Here is an 11476-nt window from a genome sequence, read left to right on the forward strand (position 1 = left end):
CAGAAGATGAATCTAATTTTGCTCAGCTTTCTAAACTTTTCATTACCTGATCTAGTCCATCCCAATTAGTGTGAATAATCAGCTCCCTACAACAGATATGCCAGTGTATTAAAAAGCCTTCAAAAGGGAAAAATCTTATTTGGTGAGAATTTTATCAGGTTATGAAAAAGCCATTTCACTACCTTCAGAAGAGGCCCATAAATAGTTGACAATCATTCATTCATATTTATTTAGCGTTTACTGTGGGCAGAGCACTGTAGTAAGCGCTTGCAAAGTACAATTCAGCAATAGAGACATGGCCAAAGAGGGGAGACAACAAAACAACAGGCATCAGTATAAACAGAATTACAGATTTGTACACATCAAAATGAGTAAACAGGCATCAATAGAGTTACAGACATAGGACAGGGAAGCTGAGGAAAAGGGGGGCTTAGTCTGGGGATCCTCAAGGGGATTTCCTCAAAATACCTACATATAGCCTACTACTCAACGTGTGTTTCAGAAATTGGGGGTTAAGGTGCAATATGATCCCCTACAAAGAAGAGAGCCCATAAAAATTTGCAATGTGACTTCCTAAATATTATTTTAGTCCTCGTAAATTTGCTGTTCTTGCCAATAATCCATCTTCTGTTTTGAAACAAGCATTGCACCTCGATGGAAAGCAACCACAATGACACAAAGTGTACAATGTTACAGAAGTAAAGTTCACATTTCCACCCAACAATCTAGACTACTAGAAAAACTTAAAATTAGTCGAATGCTTTCCCAGCTGAAGTCCGCATTTTAATTTTAATTTTCCCAATTACCCAGAGGCCATGAAATGGAGAACGCACCAGAGCCAAATACTAATTTGAGGAGATTTCAACATATTTTCTTAGATTTTAAGTCATCAACGAACAGCCAACACAGACCAACTATTTTAATTAATGCCATCAAATAAGGCTAGGCAAACTGAACCTTCCTTTTTCCATCAGGAACTTGGCTCTTTTTGCAGAGCGAGTTAAGAACCGTTTTCAAACTACTCTCTTCTTCCCTTTGCTTACGGTTACTTCTCCGTGGTTTGAATCACAACAAAAGGCGGCTCTACCACCACTGGCAACTCATTCTCTCAAATATCTGTCAGGTGTTACGACTAACTGGCTAGTTTTCTAGATAAATACTCCCAGGACTCTCTAGATTTGACGATAGGCTGTTACCTCCTTGCGAAAGTCTTAATCGTCCTGAAAATAAAGATCTTATTCCTACACCGTTTCCCTTACTATTTCTGTGCCGGTGTCTTTAAAGGACGGGAGGGTCAGCTTCGAATAAGAGAGTTCGAGCAAGTCATTTTTAACCCAAGGGAGTTCAATTTTAATGACAATAAGTCTATTTACAACACTGAACCCTCCTCCCTTCAGCAGAAAGAAAAATCAGCACAAGGAAATGAAAACATGCAATAAGTAACCATAATGTACACTCAGCATGATAGCTTTGTGGGCCTAACAGCAGCTCCTGGGGTATTGTGAAATTCAAAACAAAAGACCTAGAATCCATAATCACCTAAGAGTGATTACTGTATAAAGTTCCTGACTTTATAAAAAAAAAAAAAAGCTCTCTCTGGACGCTGCTGGTCCTGGTTCTCGGCAATATAAATCTTGGTTTAACTGCGCTTTTATAGTTTTATTTTACGAAGTTAATAACAAGTTGTTTTTCGGCTCTGTGGGCACCTCTTCAGAGACTCTGCAAATGACTGGGAGAAATGAGTTTGGGGCCTGACTCCTACAAGCAACTTGGCACACACTCGATAAAAACGCAAAATGCCAATCTTGGCACCCAGGCCGCCCGCAACCCGGGCCGGTGTGGTCTTTTAGGAGTCAACTGACTCCCAAAAGGCCGGTAGAAAAACACTCCTTGAAGAAAGTTTTTTGGCTCTCCAACTCCTGGGCTGCTGTTTCATTTGATCCCCTGGCAAAGCCGTGGGCCGGTGGGCATCGCAATGGCCTTCAGTGGCCGTTGCCCAATTGTTCCCTAGGGTCAAGAAAGCCCAGGGGAGTCGAGGGCTCCGAGCGGAAGGTGGCCAGTGGCATTCCGGCCCAGGATCCTCCCAGGTCAATCAGTGGTATCTATTGAGCGCTTACTGTGTGCAGTACATGAGAAGCAGCGCGGCTCTGCGGAAGGAGCAGGGGCTTGGGAGTCGGAGGTCATGAGTTCTAATCCTGGCCCCGCCACTTGTCAGCTGTGTGACTCTGGGCAAGTCACTTAACTTCCCTGGGCCTCAGTTACCTCATCTGTAAAATGGGGATTAAGATTGTGAGCCCCATGTGGGACAACCTGATTACCTTGTATCCCCCCACCCCCCCCCGCGATTAGAACAGTGCCTGGCACATGGCAAGCACTTAACAAATACCCCATTATTATTATTATTATTATTATTATTATTATTATTATTATTATTGTTATACTACTTGCTCGGGAGAGTCCGATACAACAGAAGTGGATGGACACGTTCCCCGCCCACAAGCAGCTCACAGTTTAGAGGGGGGAGATCCTTCCTGGAGCCCTCGGAGATAGCATCCTTGGCCAGCCCCTCTCTTGACTTCAGCCCGGGACAGGAGGCATGTCAGGGGCAGGGCAGGTGGGGAAATGGGGAGCATCTATTTAATCCATTCAATTGCATTTATTGAGTCCTTACTGTGTGCAGAGCACTGTACTAAGCGCTTGGGAGAGTGCAATGTCACATGCTCCCTGTCCAGTCAAGGGTGGAGAGGTGTTGGTGAGGGGGTTAGGGGGTGGAGGGGGGTTAGGAAGTGGAGGAGGCTTGAGGGCAGGTGGGGGGTTGGGGATTGAGAAGGGGTGGGGGGCTTGGTGGAAGGAGATGGGGGTTTCTGGGGGGTTGGGGTGAAGGAAGTTTAGTGGGAGGTTGGGGGGAGAGGGGGTTGGAGGTGCTGGTTGGGGGGAGATGGAGGTTGGTGGGGGTTAGCGGGACTGGTGGGGGGTGGAGGAGAGAGATGTGGGTTGGTGAGGCTAATGGGGGGACTGGGGGTGGAGGAGGGGGTTGGTGGGAGGTGGAGGGGGTGCAGGGGGTGGAGGGGGTTGGTGGGAGGTGGGGGGGGATTGGGAGTGGAGGGGGTTGGTGGGGAGGTTGGAGATGAAGGGGGGTTGGTGGGAGGTGGAGGGGGCATTGGGAGTGGAGGGGGGTTGGTGGGGAGACTGGAGATGGAGGGGGGTTGGTGGGAGGTGGAGGGAGGATTGGTGGGGGAATTGGGGGTGAGGGGGGGGTTGGTGAGGGCAAGATGGGAGGAGATGGTGGGAGGTGGGGGTTGGTTGGTGGGAGGTGGAGGGGCATTGGTGGGAGGTGGAGGGGGATTGGTGGAGGGGGTTGGTGGAGCTAGTGGGGAGATTGGAGGGGGGAGGGAGGTTGGTGGGAGGTGGAGGAGAGTTGGTGGGGGGTTGGTGAGAGGTGGGGGGGATTGGTGGGGGAATTGGGGGTGGGGGGGTTGGTGAGGGAGAGATGAGAGGAGATGGTGGGGGTTGGTGGGAGGTGGAGGGAGTTTGGTGGGGCTAGTGGGGGGATTAGGGGTGCAGAGGGGACTGGGGATGGAGGGAAGTTGGTGGGGCGGTTGGGGGTGAAGAAGGATTGGTGGAGGGAGGTTGGTGGGGCTAGTGGGGAGATTGGAGGGGGAGGGGGGTTCGTGGGAGGTGGAGGAGAGATGGTGGGGGGTTGGTGGGACGTGGAGGGAGGATTGGTGGGAGAATTAGGGGTGAAGGGGGGTTGGTGAGGGGGAGATGGGAGAAGATGGTGGGAGGTGGGGGTTGGTGGGAGGCGGAGGGGGTTTGGTGGGGCTAGGGGGGGATTAGGGGTGAAGGGGGGTTGGTGAGAGGTGGAGGGGGGACTGGGGATGGAGGGAAGTTGGTGGGGGAGTTGGGGGTGAAGAGAGATTAGTGGAGGAAGGTTGGTGGGGCTAGTGGGGAGATTGGAGGTGGAGGGGGGGTTGGTGGGAGGTGGAGGGGGATTGGCGGGGGAATTGGGGGTGAAGGGGGGTTGGTGAGGGGGAGATGGGAGGAGATGGTGGGAGGTGGGGGTTGGTTGGTGGGAGGTGGAGGAGGTTTAGTGGGGGGATTAGGGGTGGAGGGGGGACTGGGGATGGAGGAAAGTTGGTGGGGAGGTTGGGGGTGAAAGGAGATTGGTGGAGAGAGGTTGGTGGGGCTAGTGGGGAGACTGGAGGGGGAGGGGGTGGTGGGAGGTAGAAGGGAGTTGGTGGGAGGTGGAGGAGGGACTGGCGGGGGAATTGGGGGTGAAGGGGAGTTGGTGAAGGAGATATGGGAGGAGATGGTGGGAGGTGGGGGTTGGTTGGTGGGAGGTGGAGGGGGGTTGGTGGGCTAGTGGGGGGATTAGGGGTGGAGGGGGGACAGGGGATGGAAGGAAGTTGGTTGGGGGGGGGTTGAGAGTGAACAGAAATTGGTGGAGAGAAATTGGTGGGAGATGAGGGAAGTGGGTGGGAGGTGGAGGGAGGATTGGCGGAGGAATTGGGGGTGAAGGGGGGTTGATGAGGGGGGTATGGGAGGGAGGGAGATTAGGGTGGAGGAGAGTTGGTGAGAGGGTTGGGGGTGGAAGGGGGGCCCTGTGTGTATGTGTGTGTGTGTGTGTGTGTGTGTGTGTGTCCCCCCGGCCCCCGGTACCTTCGGCGAGCGGCTCCTCCAGCGTGACCTGATGGCGGCCCACGGAGAACACCCGGACCCCGAAACAGCCGCCGCCAGGACCCCCGACGGCGACGCCTCCTCCGCCGCCTCCGCCGCCTCCTCCTCCTCCTCCTCCGGCTCCTCCGCCGCCGATGGCCGCCCCGACGCCCGCGCCGCACGACACACCGACAACCCCGCCGCCCCCGCCGCCGCCGCCGCCCTCCGACTTGGGCATCCGCGAGAACTTCTTCATGGTCCGGGGGCCCGTCCGGGGGTCCGTCCGGTCAGCGGGACATGGCGGGCGGGCGGGCGGGCGGGCGGACCGACCCTCCTGAGGAGAACAGAGCCGACAAGCCGCCCCTCCACACCCCTCCGCACCCTCCGCTCCCTCGGCGCCGCCGCCGCCGCCGGCTGAGGGGCCCGCCTTACGGCGCACGCGCGGGCGCCCTCGGCACGCCGGAAGTGACGTCAGGGACCCCGTCACGTGCCGGGGGGGCGGAGGCGACGGGGCCTGCCCACCCCTACCAACAGCGTCCACGTTCATTCATTCGTTCAATCCTATTTACTGAGCGCTCTCTCTGGGCAGCAACAACAACAATAATCAGTCTTAGGAACTTAATAAAAATAACATTTCTGAAGCCCTCCCTAATCCTAATACTTCTGAAGCACTCCCTAATAATATTTCTTAAGCACCTCCTAATACTAATATTTCTGAAGCCCTCCCTAACACAAATACTTCTCAACCACTCCATAATAGTATTTCTTAAGCACCTCCTAATACTAATATTTCTGAAGCCCTCCCTAATACTAATACTTCTGAAGCACCTCCTAATACTAATATTTCTGAAGCCCTCCCTAATACTAATATTTCTGAAGCACTCCCTAATAATATTTCTTAAGCACCTCCTTAATACTAATATTTCTGAAGCCCACCCTAATACTAATACTTCTGAAGCACCTCCTAATACTAATATTTCTGAAGCCCTCCCTAATACCAATACTTCTGAAGCACTCCCTAATAACATTTCTTAAGCACCTCCTTAATACTGATATTTCTGAAGCCCACCCTAATACTAATACTTCTGAAGCTCTCCCTAATAGTATTTCTTAAGCACCTCCTAATACTAATACTTCTGAAGCCCTCCCTAATACTAATACTTCTGAAGCATTTCATAATAATATCTCTTAAGCACCTCCTAATACTAATATTTCTGAAGCCCTCCCTAATATTAATACTTCTGAAGCTCTCCATAATAGTATTTCTTAAGCGCCTCCTTAATACTAATATTTCTAAAGCCCTCCCTAATACTAATACTTCTGAAGCACTCCATAATAATATTTCTTAAGCACCTCCTAATACTATTATTTCTGAAGCCCTCCATAATACTAATATTTCTGAAGCACTCCACAATAATATCTCTTAAGCACCTCCTAATACTAATATTTCTGAAGCCCTCCCTAATATTAATACTTCTGAAGCTCTCCATAATAATATTTCTTAAGTGACTCCTTAATACTAATATTTCTAAAGCCCTCCCTAATATTAATACTTCTGAAGCTCTCCATAATAATATTTCTTAAGCACCTCCTTAATACTAATATTTCTGAAGCCCTCCCTAATATGAATACTTCTGAAGCTCTCCGTAATAATATTTCTTAAGCATCTCCTTAATACTAATATTTCTGAAGCCCTCCCTAATACTAATACTTCTGAAACACTCCATAATAATATTTCTTAAGCACTTCCTAATATTGATACTTCTGAAGCATTCCATAATAATCATATTTCTTAAGCACTTCCTAATACTGATATTTCTGAAACACTCCATAATAATAATAATAATAATGACATTTATTAAGCACTTACTATGTGCAAAGCACTGTTCTAAGCACTGGGGAGGTTACCAAGTGATCAGGTTGTCCCACGGGAGGCTCACAGTCTTAATCCCCATTTTACAGGTGAGGGATCTGAGGCACAGAGAAGTTAAGTGACTTGCCCAAAGTCACACAGCCGACAGTTGGCGGAGCCAGGATTTGAATAATCATATTTCTGAAGCACTTCCTAATACCAATATTTCAGAAGCACTCCATAATAGTAATATCTCTGAAGCACTTCCTAATACTAATATTTCTGAACTACTTCATAATACTATTTCTGAAGCATTTCCTAGTACTAATATTTCTAAAGCACTTCCTAATACTAATATTTCCGAAGCACTCCATAATAGTAATATTTCTGAAGTGCTTCATAATACTAATGTTTCTGAGGCACTCCATAATAATATTTTTGAAACACTTCCTAAAACTAATATTTCTGAAGTACTTCATAATACTATTTCTACTAGTACTAATATTTCTGAAGCACTTCCTAATATTGATACTTCTGAAGCACTCCATAATACTATTTCTGAAGCACTTCCTAATACTAATATTTCTGAAGTACTTTCATTCATTCATTCATTCATTCATTCAATCGTATTTATTGAGCGCTTACGGTGTGCAGAGCACTGTACTAAGCGCTTGGGAACTACAAGTTGGCAACATATAGAGACGGTCCCTACCCAACAGCGGGCTCACAGTCTAGAAGGGGGAGACAGACAACAAAGCAAAACATATTAACAAAATTAAATAAATAGAATAAATGTGTACAAGTAAAATAGAGTAATAATTATGTACAAACATATATACAAACATATATACATATAGAGATGGCGACATCTGTCTCGCCCTTCTAGACTGTGAGCCTGCTGTTGGGTAGGGACCATCTCTATGTGTTGTCAACTTGTACTTCCCAAGCGCTTAGTACAGTGCTCTGCACACAGTAAGCGCTCAATAAATACAATTGAATGAATGAATGAATCAATCAATCAATCAATCGTATTTATTGAGTGCTTACTGAATGAATATAGAATGAATGAATGAATATAGAGACGGTCCCTACCCAACAACGGGCTCACGGTCTAGAAGGGGGAGACAGACAACAAAACAAAACATGTGGACAGGTGTCAAGTCGTCAGAACAAATAGAATTAAAGCTAAATAATAATAATAATAATAATGGCATTTGTTAAGCACTTACTATGTACAAAGCACTGTTCAAAGCGCTGTTCTAAATGCCCATCATTAACAAGATAAATAGAATAGTAAATATGTACAAGTAAAATAGAGTAATAAATCTGCGCAAACATATATACAGGTGCTGTGGGGAGGGGAATACATAAGTGCTTTGGCAGGAAGAGCCAAGGCAGAAGGATTCTTTAGAGATCGTCAGAGGCTGCGTCCCGGCCAGCTGTGCATGCTGGACCAGTGCCATGTTGGGAGGGGATGGACCAGTCCTTTTCACCCCCGATAGCACAGGCGATTGTGTGTGAAGACCTCTAAAAACCTAGTCCACAGACCCCTCTGCGGTCCTGTTAGTTGCCAAGTTGGAGTTCGAGCGCATGCTTCCTCTGTGTTCCCGCCCACTCTGCCACACAGAAGCTGCTTGGCTAAGTGGGTGACCTTGCGCAAGTCATTTCACTTCTCTGGGCCTCAGTGACCTCGTCTGTAAAATGGGGATTGAGACTATGAGCCCTACGTGGGACAGGGACTGTGTCCAACCCAATTAGCTGGCATCCACCCTGGTGCTTAGTACAATGCTTCGCACATAGTACTAAGCACTGTAATTATTATTATTCTAGGGCCCAGGCATGGGAGTCAGAAGGACCTGGGTTCTAATCCCCATTCCGCCACTAGTCTGCTGTATGACCTTGGGCTAATCACTTCACTTCTCTGTTCCTCAGTTCCTTCATCTGTAAAATGGGAATTAAGACTGTGAGCCTCATGCGGGACAGGGACTGTGCCCAACCTGATTAGCTTGGATGTACCCAAGTGCTTAGAACAGCACGTGGCACATAGTAAACACTTAACTAGTACTACTATTATTATTACTATTATTTACTTCCAATTGTAATTAAAAGCCATGCTGAAAGTACACAGCCCAGTTTTTTTTTTTTGTCTTTTTTTTAAATGATATTTAAGTGCTTACTATGTGTTAACCACTGTTCTAAGCAATGGGGTAGACAAGGTCCCTGTCCTGCATGGGGCTCACGGCCTTAATTCCCATTTTACAAATGAGGTAACTGAGGCACTGAGAAGTTAAGTGACTTGCCCAAGGTCATACGCCAGCCAAGTGGCGAAGCCGGCATTAGAATCCAGGTCCTTAATGACGGTATTTTTTAAGCACTTATGATATGCCAGGCACTGTTCTAGATATCGGGGTGGATACAAGCAAATTGAGTTGGACGCAGTCCCTGTCCCATGTGGGGCTCACAGCTTTAATCCCCCATTTACTAATGAGGTAACTGAGGCACTGGGAAGTGAAGTGACTTGCCCAATGTCACAAAACCATCAAGTGGCAAAGCCAGCATTAGAACCCAGGTCCTTTGGACTCCCAGGGATGTGCTTTATCCACTAGGCCACGTTGCTGACCAATTTTCCAATAAGGAGTTGTAATCGCCAAGCTGCAAATGTTAATACTTTCACAATATCACATTAGATATGTTTTTTTTTTTCACATAGAAGAGGAGGTTTCTCATCAATCGCCATCTCTCTGCAAAGCCACCACGTATTCCAGCCACAATCCCTTTATATGTGAAAGGCCTAAAAGTGTAACCTTCTCCCCCCTGCTTCACACAAAGTAGGCACCCAACAAACACAAGAAATAAAATACAAATGACAATGACTCGATGAGCTCCTTCCTGAGTCGTAACTGAGGTTTAGAGCTTGGGGTTGTAGTTTGGACTATTTTTCCTTAGGTGCATTATCTCGCACTAGCTCACCTCTCCATCAAGCGTGAAATTACTCTGCACCTCAAACTTCAGTCCTGTAATTATCTTGATAAATCACCTACACCAGTGCCTAATCATCCTCATTGTTAGAAACTGTTTCCTGATAGTTCAACTCATTCTGTTTCCTTTGATGATCACCCCCTGGTTATTTCTAATGTTCCAAGTTTTTTCCCCTTGCTTATATACTATATCCCAAATCTTACATCAGCACCCAATATTTGTTCTAACTTTCTCATTTAGTCTTTCTTTTCAAAGAATTAAAAAGGTGTATAAAATGATATTCTGTCTTAAATTTCACAGCTCTGTAGCCCGTTTATACTCATCCTCATAATTTTTGTATACATACCTATTCAATTATTTATTTTGGCTAATCTATTTGCAAATAGTTGTATGTCAGCATTCCCCAATATGTGTGTATGTATGTAATGGCATTTTTTAAGCGCTTACTATGTGCAGAGCACTGTTCTAAGCCAATAGAGTGAAAATTCTTTGTGAGCAAGGATCCTGTCACTTTTTTGTTTTGAACTTCCCAAGCTCTCTATACAGGAGCTTAATACATACCATTAGTAGTACTACTTCAAATTGTTATTATTATTATTAAGTGCCATCGAGTCATTTCCTATTCACGGTGACTCCATGGATATACTTTCTCCAGAATGTCCTGTCCTCTGCCACAATCCACAACCTTTCTAACTGTTCTTCTGTTATCATAGTTACGGTCTCTATCCATCTAGCTGCCAGTCTGCCTCTTCCACATTTTCCCTGGACTTTTCCTAGCATTTGTGTCTTCTCCATAGAATTAGTCCTCTTGATTATGTGTCCAAAATATACTAATCGAAGTCAAGTTATCTGGCCTTCCAAAGACCACTTTGGCTTAATTTGCTCTAAAATCCATCTGTTTGTTTTTCGGGCAGTCCACGGCATTCACAAAAGTCTTCTCCAATACCACATTTCAAAAGAATCAATGTTCTTTCTATCCTGTTCTTTCACTGTCCAGCTTTCAGATCCAGGCATTGTCACTGGAAACACCATAGAATTGACAATTTGTATTTCTGTGGCAATTGTTACATCAGCTCGTTTCATGACCTTTTCCAGGCTCTTCATAGCAGGTCTTCCTAACATTGATCTTTGGCATATTTCTTGACTACAAGTTCCTTTATTATCGGTCATCGATCCCAGGAGGGAAAATTGTCAACTATTTCAATCTTCTCTCCATCTATTAAAAATGTGTTAAAACTTCCGGTTGCCACGATCTTCAAATAAAAACTTTCAAAACAAAGATCCAGTGTTTGCCTTTCTTCAGTAACTTACCAGCTGTGAATGCAGTTTCTATATTTCTGGGGCTGAATGAAACCTGTCACTCCGGAGTAACTACAGCCCATGCCACAGATAACTTGCTATATAATCAGTCAATGGCATTGAGTATCTCTCTCTCCCTTTAAACTCTAAGCTAACTGTGGGCAGGGAACATGTCTACCAACTCTGTTATTTTGTACTCTCCCGAGTGCTTAGTACAGTGTTCTGCACAGCTCATTAAATATCACTCATTAAATATCACCTCCTCCGGGAGGTCTTCCCACACTGAGCTCCTTCCCTCCTCTCCCCCTCATCCCCCTCTCCATCCCCCCCATCTTACCTCCTTCCCTTCCCCACAGCACCTGTATATATGTATATAGGTTTGTACATATTTATTACTCTATTTATTTATTTATTTTACTTGTACATATCTATTCTATTTATTTTATTTTGTTAGTACGTTTGGTTTTGTTCTCTGTCTCCCCCTTTTAGACTGTGAGCCCACTGTTGGGCAGGGACTGTCTCTATATGTTGCCAATTTGTACTTCCCAAGTGCTTAGTACAGTGCTCTGCACACAGTAAGCGCTCAATAAACACGATTGATGATGATGATGATGATGATTGATTGATTTACTGAGGGTTTGCTGTATGCAGAGCACTGTACAAAGGGCTTGGGAAAGTACAACAGTTGAT

General features: G+C 46.1%; 1 protein-coding gene across 1 annotated transcript in view; it reads right to left on the reverse strand.

Moving 5' to 3' along the window:
* BMP2K (BMP2 inducible kinase) overlaps positions 1–4927 on the reverse strand; it is a 116584-nt gene extending 111657 nt beyond the window's left edge. The window contains 2 exon segments of the mRNA XM_038758913.1: positions 4660–4797; positions 4861–4927. Of these exon segments, the coding sequence (XP_038614841.1) occupies positions 4660–4797; positions 4861–4912 (190 nt within the window). The 5' untranslated portion in view covers positions 4913–4927.
* Between the last annotated feature and the right edge of the window lie 6549 nt (positions 4928–11476).

Source organism: Tachyglossus aculeatus, chromosome 17, assembly GCF_015852505.1.
Source record: "Tachyglossus aculeatus isolate mTacAcu1 chromosome 17, mTacAcu1.pri, whole genome shotgun sequence".
Classification (NCBI taxonomy): domain Eukaryota; kingdom Metazoa; phylum Chordata; class Mammalia; order Monotremata; family Tachyglossidae; genus Tachyglossus; species Tachyglossus aculeatus.